This window comes from Aegilops tauschii, chromosome 1 (assembly GCF_002575655.3).
Source record: "Aegilops tauschii subsp. strangulata cultivar AL8/78 chromosome 1, Aet v6.0, whole genome shotgun sequence".
NCBI lineage: Eukaryota > Viridiplantae > Streptophyta > Magnoliopsida > Poales > Poaceae > Aegilops > Aegilops tauschii.
Genome location: NC_053035.3, coordinates 333,427,465 through 333,441,763, shown reverse-complemented (window position 1 = coordinate 333,441,763; position 14,299 = coordinate 333,427,465). Strand labels below are relative to the sequence as shown.

At 47.3% G+C, this 14,299-nt stretch overlaps 1 protein-coding gene across 1 annotated transcript; it reads right to left on the bottom strand.

Annotated features, from left to right (window-relative positions):
- Nucleotides 1–9,178: 9,178 nt before the first annotated feature.
- On the bottom strand, nucleotides 9,179–9,832 carry LOC109738285 (histone H3.2). Its single transcript, XM_020297382.3, has one exon. The coding sequence runs from the start codon at nucleotides 9,750–9,752 to the stop codon at nucleotides 9,342–9,344; it is 411 nt and encodes a 136-aa protein (XP_020152971.1). The 5' UTR covers nucleotides 9,753–9,832; the 3' UTR covers nucleotides 9,179–9,341.
- Nucleotides 9,833–14,299: the final 4,467 nt, after the last annotated feature.

Sequence of the window (14,299 nt, the reverse complement as noted above, 5' to 3'; positions counted from 1 at the left end):
GGGGTGGGGGGTTAGCAGGGGGCGGCTGGGCCGGCCTGGTTGGCCCGGTGGCCAGCTGGGCCGAAGCCTAGTGAGAGGGGGTTTGCTTTTCTCCTTTTATTATTTTTCTTGTTTGTTTTTCTTTTCTTTTTCCTATTTCCTTTTATTCTATTTTATTTTACTTTTAGTTTCTTTAGTTTTGTAAAATAGGACAATAGTTCCTAAATTAATGCCTCTAAATAACTCACCGCCTTAAAAGTTTGGCCCCTAAATAAAATGTTTAAAAAATTTATAAATTATAAAAGGCATTTAATTAAATGTTTTAGCTACTGTTTTAACTACATTAGTGCATTGAATTATTTAATAAAAATGTGGTTTCTCCACCAACATTACCTAGGGATTATGTGTCACATCCAGAACATTTTAGTTTTAATATTTTGAAAACTTTCGTTGTCTGTCATATTTTGAATTTGATTTTTGGACCGGTTTTGAACTAACGAAAGATCAGCAACAGTAACGGAGGTGACGTGGCATCATTAGCAGGGGATTACTGTAGCTTAATTATCCGGGCGTCACAATTCTCCTCCACTACAAGAAATCTCGTCCCGAGATTTAAGAGGGGAAGGGAATTGGTTACAAAATTCTAACGAGCGTTCTCGATCTTGGCTGCCCTTTCGAAGAGGTTGATCCCTTTCGTTGATGTCTTCATTTCTCTATTTCGAGTCACCATGATTCGGTCGTCATCCTTTCTTCGGGATCTCCATCGTCCTACGAAGGCGACCAATGGGGAAAACTCCGGAAGAACGCATATCCACAAAGCTGGGCATCTGACGGTGAACTCAATGGGAAATACAAAAGGTACCCCACGAGTTGTATTTTAGTGAATTCGTTGAGTGCAATATACGATGGTACCAAAGTTTCAAACGAGTAGGCAATCATTCGATGACTAGGCCGAAGCTAGAATGGGGGTTTGAACAACGAGAATAACAATGTGTTTGATTCCAGGATGAATAATGGTATAGCATTCAGCTCGTGAATCACATACGAAGCCAGGTGCAAAGGATACATTAGAATCCGGGTTATAAAGAAGAGTCAGGTTTCGATCCAGTGGACCTGTGGGTTATGGGCCCACCATGTGGTTAAAGTAGGAAGGGCGGTGACATCTTGCACGATCATGATAGCAAGGCAAGTCAGAGGGTAGTCTGTCAGTTATATGTCAGCAACATCGTCGGTACCAAGGGCGAGGGACGAAGAGAACCATTTTCCTGCTCGTTGAAAAGAGGCGGACCAATAGGCAAGTTCTCGTCCATCGGTGGTTACCAGAATGTCACCAACAATAGTAACAGGGTCTTACTGACAGAGTTGTACACCGAGGTGTTTGCACAAGCAGGGGATTAATACTACTTAGATCAGAATGATCACCAGAAACGTTAAACCAACCAATGGAAAGGAAAATATGATTATCAGATTAAACAGAACAATGGAAAGGAAAATGTGTTTAAACACATATTTCAAGGGTATATCCTTCCCAAGGACAAGCTGAGCATGATATCCATGACAGGATATAATGTAGAAAACTCTTTAGGTAGGGGAGAGAAATTTCATGTCATTACCCATACAACGGTGTTTGGATAATTGAGCAGGAAACATTTAGCATTGGGCTTCAAATGTTCCTGTTGAAAATCGGAGTACCATAGACATGCTTCGAGATAGCATTGACATGGTCAACAGGTGAAGATCAGACTTTGGAAACAAAAAGGATCCATCAGGAACAACTTATAGAATAAGTCTTACAATTTCCTCATGGAAGAATGGATAACCTTGCTGAAAAGGAATCTGTAACGATAGGGCCTCCGGCCAGGTGCGCTATGCACGACATCACCTTACCGGGTCACATAAAGACCATTGGTATAACTCTTGGAAATATGTTCCAACCATCATACTGGCCGAGATTCGGATCTGATTGGTGTTAGGATACCTCAGACTCTAGATGCCTGAGAAGGAAGGGGTGCAACACAATTTGACGAGATGGTGCTGCCAAATTCTCGGGAAATGAACTATGGAAGCAAGTCCCGAATCATGAGTTCATCATTAAACCAAGGAGATGATGAGGAGATGGCTGATAGACTTGGCAACAACTCATCGAGATTCCCAAAAAGATGGATTTCCACAATTATGTGAACAAGGAGAACATCCACGAGTAAACATTGGTTGAAGGGTGCACCCGAAATGTGGGCTTAGGTAGCATGATCAATGTTAGAATGGTGATCCGATGACCAATACACAAGGAATGAAACTATCGTCCATACACTTCAAGAAATAGGGTTGCTAGAAGTTTTGAACTCCTACATCATAGCTCAATTGTCGATATACCGGTTAGAAACAACACGGGTACCAAGAAATGAACGGAGATGGCGAGAAGTATCACTATACCAAGAATTCTTAAGAGGTGGAGTAATCCTCATGACATTCTTGACATAAAAGATGGTAATACTCCAAGGTAAAGAAGAACAAATGCTGGATAGCAAGGAACTCAAGGTATAACACAGAACACGAACAATTTTGTGTTGGAGGGAAGGCCATAAAGTGGTCGATGATAACACAAATCATCGAGGGCAAGGATGGTATTTCTCTTCATGAATTCAATTGATATCTCGGAAGAAGTTAAAATGTTGACGATGATCACGACACACTTGTCGAGAGGTTTCTTGAAGATGTAATCGATCGGCAATGACATCAAGTCAAAGGAATGGTGAAGCGAAAAGTTATTGGAACCAAGGGTACGACACAAACTTGAAATCAAGCTTGCTATTCAAGGTGAAATGATATGACAAGGAAAATCGACGTAAGCTTAGCTCATCATCTAAGGTTGCACTCCGGAACTAAGGACCCGGTAGCATAGTTAAAATTAGCACGATAATGATGTAGCCGATCAGGCTAGGAGTGACGTGATGGAGTATTAAACTTCTCAACAACAAAGTACTGGGAGTACCGAATCTCAGTGTTGATTTGATTCACAAATCGGAGTTCTCGGTTGACGACAACCCAGAACCCGTGGAGTGACTATGATGGGGAAAGGTACTACTTCATCAGAAACTCATAAGATGAAGTGCAATGGGTTGATATCCTCGAGATACGAGGGGGTAATACTCGAAGGTAGAACAAAATAGAGGTTGGGAAGGCGTACTGATCTGCAGAAGGCAAGTACTTTAACTTGTCCAAGAAATAGAATCAAAGGAGAACAATCATGGTCGGAACCACGGTTGCAAAGGATCAATTCACAGATACCAGATGATATTTATCAAGGAAATAGTTATTATTACAAGAAGCTTCCATGATAGGATCTACATCGTGTCCATGGGCATGAACACAAAGGTTCAAGGTCGACTCCCACTTCTCCAATGCATAACCTTTCATTCACTTCTCATTTTTCAAAGAAGTTGTAGTGTTGAAATTTTATCTGGCAAAATACCAGAAGAGTATGACTTGTGAAAACCTTCGGGTTCATACGGTTTTTAGGGAAGGTATAGGTTCAACCCATCAGGGCAACTTAGAAACATATGCCACAAGCTTCGAGAGTGATTATCACCAGCTCGAAAGCAGAGCAAGGTTGAGAAAGTAGAGGATACAATTTACCAAAGGCATTAGGTATCCGAGGGAAGGCTCACAAGGTTATTGAATATGAAGGACGCTGCCGGATAAAATCCATTAAAGGATCTGTCGGTCCATAACAGAGCTGATGTGAGCATCGGCACACAACCAGAGGAAGTAACAATGCAAAGGCATTGGATTATAGAAACAACTAACTAATCCAGAGCTCAAATGCAAAGGAATTATGATTTTCAAATCAAGGGATCAGAAGCAATGTTCTGATTAGGGATGGATAAGTTGAATAGTCTTAGGGATACAATCGACAGTAATTTGATTAGTCGAGAACCAGCTCACGTTAAAAATGATGTCTGAGCCGGAAGGATGAATTCTAGGATCTGATTGAGGATTGCGAGCATTCGCAACATATTGAATCAATGGACTCAAAAGTTAATGACAAAGGGTGCCAATAAGATTTCGAGACTTATGGGATTAATCATAATGCTAGTAAGCAAGAATTTCAAGAGCAATAGGCTCCTGAGGATTTTCGGAAGATCGAATGGTATTCTGAACACTTTTGTGAAATACTTGAATCAACTGGGGATGAGCAGATACTCGGTAAGTGCGAGAATTATTCGTAAGGGTATTCAGGTGACAAAGAACAGCAAGGCAGTAAGCTCAAAGGATTCTCGGAACAACAGAGGGAATTTCGGGGTATCTTGTAATAACAAGATCAACTGGGAAACATTTTATGAATGGCGAGTATACGTGGTTATCTATAGGAGTTTATCGATGAAACGGAATTGCAAAAGCGATGAACACAAGTTCTCGGGTTAACAGCGGAGAATATCTTCAGGGTCTTCACGTGCAGCAGACGATCATCAGTAATAAGGGGCTCTCCGGGTGAAAGTGATAACGAGATCCTAATGTTAGATTTAGCAAAATTTACTTAACCCGAATAGAAGAGAGGTCAGAGTCCCAGAGTATAGGTTGAGGAATAAAAGATCCTACTACCACCCAATGGCGACGTGGGCCCGTAAGACACACAGCCATGTTAGTAAAAGTTTTTGCAATGTCTAGACTCGACTTCGGCCAAGGAGTGTGGAAAGGGGGATTCCTACAGGCAGTTGGCTCTGATACCAACTTGTGATGCCCCCGATTTGACCGTACACTAATCATGCACGCAAATGTGTACGATCAAGATCTGGGACTCACGGAAAGATATCACAACACAACTCTACAACATAAACAAGTCATACAAGCATCATAATACAAGCCAGGGGCCTCGAGGGCTCAAATACAATTGCTCGATCATAGACGAGTCAGCGGAAGCAACAATATCTGAGTACAGACATAAGTTAAACAAGTTTGCCTTAAGAAGGCTAGCACAAAAGTAGCAACGATAAAAAAGGCAAGGCCTCCTGCCTCGGACCTCCTAACTACTCCTCGAAGCCGAACTCCATGTAGAATCATCCTCGGGATCTCTAGCTCCTGGACTCCAGCATATGGTTGCGACAACCAGGTATAGAAAGCGGAAAAGAGGGAGAAAAGCAACCGTGGGTACTCATCCAAAGTACTCGCAAGCAAGGAGCTACACTACATATGCATGGGTATATGTGTAAAGGGCCATATCGGTGGGCTGAACTGCAGAATGCCAGAATAAGAGGGGGATAACTAATCCTGTCGAAGACTACGCTTCTGGCCACCTCCATCTTGCAGCATGTAGGAGAGAGTAGATGGTAAGTTCACCAAGTAGCATCGTATAGCATAATCCTACCCGGCGATCCCCTCCTCGTCGCCCTGTTAGAGAGCGATCACCGGGTTGTATCTGGCACTTGGAAGGGTGTGTTTTATCAAGTATCCAGTTCTAGTTGTCATAAGGTCAAGGTACAACTCCGGGTCGTCCTTTTACTGAGGGACACGGCTATTCGAATAGATAAACTTCCCTGCAGGGGTGCACCACATAACCCAACACGCTCGATCCCATTTGGCCGGACACACTTTCCTGGGTCATGCCCGGCCTCGTAAGATCAACACGTCGCAGCCCCACCTAGGCTCAACAGAGAGGTCAACACGCCGGTCTAAATCCTATGCGCGCAGGGGTCTGGGCCCATCGCCCATTGCACACATGCACGTTGCGTACGCGGCCGGAAGCAGACCTAGCCTAGCAGGCGTTCCAGTCCAATCCGGCGCGCGCCGCTCCGTCGCTGACGTCAAGAAGAGCTTCGGCTGATACCACGATGTCGAGTGCCCATAACTGTTCCCGCGTAGTTGGTTAGTGCGTATAGACCAAATGGCCAGACTCAGATCAAATACCAAGATCTCGTTAAGCGTGTTAAGTATCCGCGAACGCCGACCAGGGCCAGGCCCACCTCTCTCCTAGGTGGTCTCAACCTGCCCTGTCGCTCCGCCACAAAGTAACAGTCGGGGGCCGTCAGGAACCCAGGCCCACCTCTACCGGGATGGAGCCACCTGTCCTTTCATCCCCCTCATCAGAATCACTTGCGGGTACTCCTCGAGCCGACCCGACTTTAGTCACCACCTGTATCATGTATAAAGTATAAAGTATATACCCATGATCACCTCCCGCAGTGATCACGGCCCAGTAATATAGCATGGCAGACGGACAAGAATGTAGGGCCACTGATGGAAAAACTAGCATCCTATTCTAAGCAGTAGGATAGCAGGTAAGGGTAACAACTGTAGCAACAATGAGAGGCTATGCAACAAAATAGGGTTAACCAAAAGCAGTAACATGCTACACTACTCTAATGCAAGCAGTATAGAGAAGAATAGGCGATATCTGGTGATCAAGGGGGGGCTTGCCTGGTTGCTCTGGCAAGAAGGAGGGGTCGTCAACTCCGTAGTCGAACTAGGCAGCAGCAGCGTCGGTCTCGTAGTCTACCGGAGAAGGAGAGGGGGAAGAAACAGTAAATACGGAGCAAACAAAGCATCACAAAACAAAATGAGGCAAAACGCGGTGCCAGGTATGCCCTAACGCGGTAGGAGGTGATACCGACGAAGGGGGGAAACATCCGGGAAAGTATCCCCGGTGTTTCGCGTTTTCGGACAGATGAACCGGAGGGGGAAAGTTGCATGTTCGCTATGCTAGGGATGTGTGGTGGACGAACGGGCTACGTATTCGGATTCGTCTCGTCGTTCTGAGCAACTTTCATGTACAAAGTTTTTCCATCCGAGTTACAGATTATTTTATATTCATTTTTAAAGATTTAAATCAATTTATAAATTATTATTATTAATTTAATCCGAAAATGGCATTACTGCATCAGCATGACATCAGCATGACGTCATCAGTCAACAGAGGTGTTGACTGGGTCAAGCTGACGTGTGGGTCCCATCTGTCATTGACACATTGCCCTAACTAACAGATTAGTTAGTTTAATTAGATATTTAGGTTAATTAATTTAATTAATTTAATTATTAATTTTTTTATCTATCTTTTTTTAAAACGTTCAGGGGGCTAGGACCCCCCCCCCCCCGTCATTGGCCCAGGGGGCCTTAGCAGGCGCATGGGTTACGGGCGCTGGCGATGCCCGACCAGGCGAGGGCCGAGCGGCCACCGACGGGAGCCGCGTCGGGCGACGACCGGGGCCACGGCGAGGCTGGCCGGGAAAGGCAACGGCGAGGCCGGCCGAGTGCCGGACTACAGCAGTGGACGGCGGGGTCGCACGAGGGGCGGTGGAGGCGGCTACAGGGCAGGGCGGCAGGGGAGCCGCAACGGCTGCGGTCGGCGCGAGCGCGCACGACCATGGGTGCGTGAGGGGCGCGAGCGAGCGCGAGGAGGGGGTAGGCGGTGCGGTGCGGTGGTCGTGGTGGCGTTCGGCGATCCAGACGGTGCAACGGGACGGTCGACGGTGACGGGGAGAGAAGAGGAGGCCGGGGGCCTCACCGAGGGAGCGTAGGGGATGGGGCAGTGGGGGTTGAGGAGGAGGGCGGAGACGACGGCGGGGCAGCTCCGATGAGGAAGCGTTCCGGCGAGGCAGTGGCGACGGCGGTCCGAGGCGGCGAGACGCGATGAAGTCGGCTCGAGGGAGAGGTGGGGAGGCGTCCGGCGAGGTGGCATCGGTCCAGCGGGTGGCGGTGGTCGGCGACGGCGTGGCAGCTCCGGGGCGACGGCGTCAGGGTGACCGGGGCGGCCAGATCCAGAACGGGGAGGAGGAGGTGGGGCGTTGCGGACGGGCGTCGGGGCCGGCTCGGGGCTGCCGAGGTGCAGAGGGGGCAACGGGGAGGGCGTCGCCGGCGTCGAGGCCAACCGCCCCGATCCAGATCCGATCGGGGGGGCAGAGAGGAGAGGTGGGGGTCGAGGGGATCGTGCGGGGGGAGAGTGGGGGTTGGGCTCTAGGGTTCGGTCGGGTGGGGGGTTAGCAGGGGGCGGCTGGGCCGGCCTGGTTGGCCCGGTGGCCAGCTGGGCCGAAGCCCAGTAAGAGGGGGGTTTGCTTTTCTCCTTTTCTTATTTTTCTTGTTTGTTTTTCTTTTCTTTTTCCTATTTCCTTTTATTCTGTTTTATTTTACTTTTAGTTTCTTTAGTTTTGTAAAATAGGACAATAGTTCCTAAATTAATGCCTCTAAATAACTCACCGCCTTAAAAGTTTGGCCCCTAAATAAAATGTTTAAAAAAATTATAAATTATAAAAGGCATTTAATTAAATGTTTTAGCTACTGTTTTAACTACATTAGTGCATTGAATTATTTAATAAAAATGTGGTTTCTCCACCAACATTACCTAGGGATTATGTGTCACATCCAGAACATTTTAGTTTTAATATTTTGAAAAATTTCGTTGTCTGTCATATTTTGAATTTGATTTTTGGACCGGTTTTGAACTAACGAAAGATCAGCAACAGTAACGGAGGTGACGTGGCATCATTAGCAGGGGATTACTGTAGCTTAATTATCCGGGCGTCACACTATATAAGATGCTATAGTTGATTTTTTTTTTATATGCTAGTACTACTAACAAATGCCTATTACAAGACACAACTACACTGATTACAGCTATCTCAGATTCAAAATTATATTTAAAGTACAGTGTCGAGCCACAAAGTTTATTAATCCTTCAACAGAGTGCAGATATTTCCCATTCCATTTGGAGTCCAAAACCCACAAATACAGGAATCAGTAAAGAAAACATCACATGACATTGCAAAACCAGTTAGTGCTCTTAGAACAGCCAGAATTTCATACTATCTTCCATGGATACACGCCAAAAAAGGTACTGATCCCTACACTTGTTTATGGGACAACCTCCAGCGATAAATGGACAGAACATTTGAAACTTAACATTCAAATAGATTGGCATTCAAAAGCACACGATTGTAGCAAAAGAAGAGAGTAACCATCAAATCCACTATGTTCCTTTCCATGCAAGAAGGGGAAAAGGGGGAATTGAGAGAGCAAGGGCATTAGACAGCAAGAGTCGAATTATAGTGCAATGTGAGCAGGGGCAGGCCGAACTGAACTGGGGCATATGAACCTCATGTTCATCAGATCCAGCGGCACCTTTGCCAGCAAATGCTGCCACCAAACGTTGAGGGATAAATCTATCGACAAACCAAAACGTTTACTGAGATCAGACAAACAAGCAGGCATGTTTAAAATCAGATTGCTAACTTCTCATTGATGATGATAACAAGATGGTACCATCACATACATCACACCATAACACAACCATCAAGGAACCTTACTACCACAGACACGGGCTAAGAAGAAACTAACGCATCTCTACACCTCGAGACCAGATTCTAGGAAGCAGCCTAGGCCCTCTCGCCACGGATGCGGCGGGCGAGCTGGATGTCCTTGGGCATGATGGTGACGCGCTTGGCGTGGATGGCGCAGAGGTTGGTGTCCTCGAAGAGCCCCACGAGGTAGGCCTCGGCGGCCTCCTGCAGCGCGGAGACGGCGGAGCTCTGGAAGCGGAGGTCGGTCTTGAAGTCCTGCGCGATCTCCCGCACCAGGCGCTGGAAGGGGAGCTTGCGGATGAGCAGCTCGGTGCTCTTCTGGTACTTGCGGATCTCACGGAGCGCGACGGTGCCGGGGCGGAAGCGGTGGGGCTTCTTGACGCCGCCGGTGGCCGGGGCGGACTTGCGCGCCGCCTTGGTCGCCAGCTGCTTCCGCGGCGCCTTGCCGCCGGTGGACTTCCTCGCCGTCTGCTTCGTACGGGCCATCGGGAGTGGAGAGCTTGCTTCGTGGGCGCGGAGAGAGGATTGCTCGGGAGATTTGGGAGTGGAAGTGGAATGAGGAACAAGGAGGGATTCGGGGGCCGTTTTAAGGAGGGGAGACGGCAGGTGGGCGCGAGTCCGGGGAATTTTCCGCGCTCTATGTTTCGGGAGGGGAGGGGAGGGGAGTTTCGAGCGTTGGATCTGCGAGGCGTGGATGGTGAGGATTTGGTTTCAGCTGAGGCACGCGGATCGTGGGGAGCGATCCGTGGCGTGGGTGTTCCTCGGCTCTGGTTGGTTGGTTGCGTTTTTTTTTTTTAGGCAAACTCCGAAGCTTTTATTACAACGTCACAATGTTTACATGGACGAAAGAGAGTCCGTCCGGCTGTCCCAACCAAACATGTCGGCCAGCCGGAAGGGATAAAGCATGCTTCGCGAGCTTGTGAGCCTCGATATTCGAGCTCCTAAATTCGTGGCAAAAATTACACAAAAGGAAATTTGATCTATGCTTTATTATTTCATGTATGATCGCACCATATGCCGTTGGATTGTTGTCTCGGATGTCCTCGACCACCACCTTCGAGTCGGACGCCACTTGTATAGTTGAGACATGCAGATCATCCGCAAGGGCCAACGCCTCCCTGCTCGCCATGCATTCAAGAGTGGCCGGATCGGAAATGCCTTCAAAAACCACAGCCGATGCTCCCAAAAAAAGGCCAGCAGAGTCTCTTGATATTGCAGCTACGGAACCGTGTCTCCTTCCCCTCCCCACAGCAGCATCTACATTCAGTTTTATCCGCCCTGATGGTGGAGGAATCCAGCTCGTCGGACGAGGAGTAGGATTGCCACCCTGCCTCAGATTAACAGATTTGATAGCTTCAAGTTCCCTCATATAAGACTGAATAAACGCATGTACTTGAAAGGGACTTTGGTATATTTGCTCGTGGATCGCCTTTCGGCGGGCTCCCCACAAAGCCCAGAGTGTTACCACGAGAGTAGTGAAGTTCTCATGGGATAGCGCCTGGTGCATGGCAGAGAGCCACCTCTCCGTGTCACCTTCTTCGTTCCTACTCAGTGCATCGATGATATGTTCAGATGACAAAGCCCAAGTACTCCGGGATACAGTGCAGTTTAGCAAAGCGTGTCTCCAAGTGTCTTCCCCTCCGCAAAGGACGCACGCTGGCGTATCCGCCATGTTCCGATGATGCAAGAGTGTCGCGGTTGGAGTGGTGTTCTTCGCAAATCTCCATAGGAAAATCTTAAGCTTCGATGGTACATTAAACCCCCATAGCTTGGTCCAGATCTCACTATCAGCTTGTGAATGAGACGACCCCCCTTGCTCATATAACCAAGCTTCTTTGCTTAGTTTCTTCTGGTGGATCATGTGGTAAGCAGTTCTAACCGAGAAAATGCCCCGTCTGTTCTCGCTCCATGCCCAAAAATCCTCAATTTGTCTAGTGCAGAGAGGAATCTGCAAAATAGTTTCCGCATCGATTGGAATGAATGTTGCCCGGACCAGTTGTTCATTCCAAGAGCAAGTGGTGTTGTTTATAAGTTCAGACACTTTGTGAGGTGGGTGTTGGACCAGAGATGTTAATGGTCGCTTCATGTGTGTGCGAGGTAGCCAATTATCGTGCCAGATGTCCGTGGTTTCACCGTTTCCAATTCTTCTCACAAGTCCCTGCACCATGATATCTCGCCCATCCAGGATTGCCCGCCAAATTTGTGATGGATGATTTCCAAGACTTGCTTCAAAAAGAGAGGCATCAGGGAAGTAGACCCCCTTGAGAATGCGAGCGCTCAAAGATGTGGGGTTTTGAAGCATCCTCCACGCCTGCTTCGACAGTAAGGCAAGATTGAAAATCTCCAAATCCCTGAAACCGAGGCCGCCTAGATGCTTCGGCTTTGTCATCTCGTCCCAGGCTACCCAGTTTGGTTTGCGTTTCCCCTGCTTGCTCCCCCACCAAAACTGTCTGATCAGGGAGGTAATATTCTCGCATAAACCTCGTGGGAGGCGGAAACAAGACATCGAAAAAACCGGTATAGACTGTGCCACCGATTTGATAAGTACTTCCTTGCCCGCTGAAGATAATAGTTTCTCCATCCACCCTCTGATTTTCTCCCACACACGGTCTCTCAGATATCTGAAAGTGCCATTCTTTGAATGCCCAACATCAGTAGGCATCCCCAAGTACCTGTCACTGAGCGATTCATTCTGAACGTTTAATGTGTTCTTGATACCATCTCTCATAACTTGTGGACATCCTTTACTAAAGAAAATAGAGGATTTCTCATTATTTATCCGCTGTCCAGATGCCACACAGTAACTTTCCAGCAAGTTTGATACTGCAACAGCCCCTTCAACACTCGATTTAAACATCAGCAGGCTGTCATCAGCAAAAAGGAGATGGCTCACTGCTGGCGCCGTGGCTGCCACCTTGATCCCTTCTAGCTGAGACGTTGAGGAACTGGATTTCAGTAGGCACGAAAGGCCCTCTGCTGCGATTAAAAAGAGATATGGGGATATCGGATCTCCCTGCCGAATACCTCTGGATGGGTTGAAAGTGTCAAGCCTCTCACCATTAAAAAGAACTGAAAATGACACTGACCGCACCATGTTCATTACTATCTGAACCCAAGATGGGGCAAAACCAAGCTTTATCATCATCGCCTGTAGATAATCCCACTCTAATCTGTCGTATGCCTTCATCATATCGAGTTTAAGCGCACAGAAACTGTTAACCTTGGCCTTGCTGCGTTTCATAAAGTGAAGACACTCATAAGCACTGATGATATTGTCTGTGATATGCCTGCCTGGCACAAAGGCTGATTGTTCCTCTGAAATGATGTCCGGAAGAATCATCTTCAATCTGTTCGCAATCACCTTCGACGCTATAATACATTACATAAACTGATTGGTCGGAACTGAGTTAACATAGTAGGGTTCATTACCTTAGGGATGAGAACCAGGACCGTATCATTGATGCTTTCCGGACTCTCCTCTCCCCGAATAATCCTGAGAACCTCCTCCGTTACCTCGGCACTGCAAAGATCCCAGTGATGCTGATAGAAGTGAGCTGGAAAACCATCGGGCCCCGGTGCCTTGGTCGGAAACATCTGAAAAAGGGTTGTCTTTACTTCCTATCCCTTGTAAGGTGCGACCAGTAACTCGTTCATCTCCACACGTAACCTTGGTTGGTACACAATTTAGGACAGCTTCCATGTTGTTTACCCCTTCTGATGTATACAAGGTTTTATAAAAATCATGCACCATTGCTTTAAGCTCGTCTGGATCATTTGTCAAGACTCCAAGGGAGTTTTGTAGGGCCTTTATCATATTCTTCTTTCTTCGGATGCTTGCTCTCATGTGGAAAAACTATGTGTTTTTGTCGCCGGACGTTAGCCACTCAATCCGTGAACGCTGCCTCCATAATATTTCTTCCCGATGGTATAGTTCAACTAGATTTTTGTTTATCTTGAGCTCGACGTGTGACGGAGCCCTTCGGCTTGGATCAGCCCGCAACTTCTCAAGCTCCGTTTTCAGCTTTTTAATCTCCTTTCGAACGTTTCCAAAAGTCTCATTGTTCCATCGTCCCAAGTCATGGGATATAGCTTGCAGTTTAGCCCGAAGATCATCCACTCTATTGCTGATTCCACCACACGCCCATGCTGCGCTAATAGTGTCTCTCCAAGATTCATGGCCTTCCCACATTACTTCATACCGAAAAGGTTTCGGCTGCCTGCTCCGTGGCTGCTCTCTGTTCAAACGCAGCATAATGGGCCAGTGGTCAGAGGATGCTGCTGTCAGGTGTGTCAGATACGCAAGAGGAAACATTGCACGCCAATCAGCATTGGCTAGGGCGCGATCCAGCCGGACCCTAGTGTAGGATCCCCCCTTACTTTCTTTTCAAAAGTCCAGAAACGACCAACATAACCAACATCTAGCAACATGCACACGTCCACCGCATCACGAAAATTATGTATCTGCGCATTGCTCCTTTGTCCAACTCCTTCATGCTCATCGGGACGTAGAACTTCATTAAAATCACCAAGGCAAAGCCAAGGTAGACTGCTAGAAGTGCTAATGTTTTTCAAAGTGTCCCAAGTTTGATATCGAAGATGTGTTTGCGCTTCGCCATAAACCACCGTAGCTCTCCAAGGCTCACAACCTACCTCCTCAACAGAACAATCAACATGGTAGTCCGAGTAACCAAGGATTTCCAATTTTATTTCATTGTTCCAGAAAATGCCAATACCTCCACTTCTACCACGACTATCAACCGCAAAACTATTATCATAGCCAAAAGTGCCTGCTAACGCTTCTACCCTCGAGCCTTCTAACTGAGTTTCCACAATACATAAGAGTGTAGGGGCAAATTTGTTCGCGAACCTCTCGAACTGTCGCGGCTTTGCCCGCGCCCCGACAGTTCCAACATAGCGCACTCATTGGGCCTGGCGGTGCTCCTCGAAGGAGCCCGCCAAATTCTTCACTTTTGAGGTTGCACCCTCGGAATCCTCCTCCGACTTCTTGGTTCTCTTCGGATATCTGGACGGTG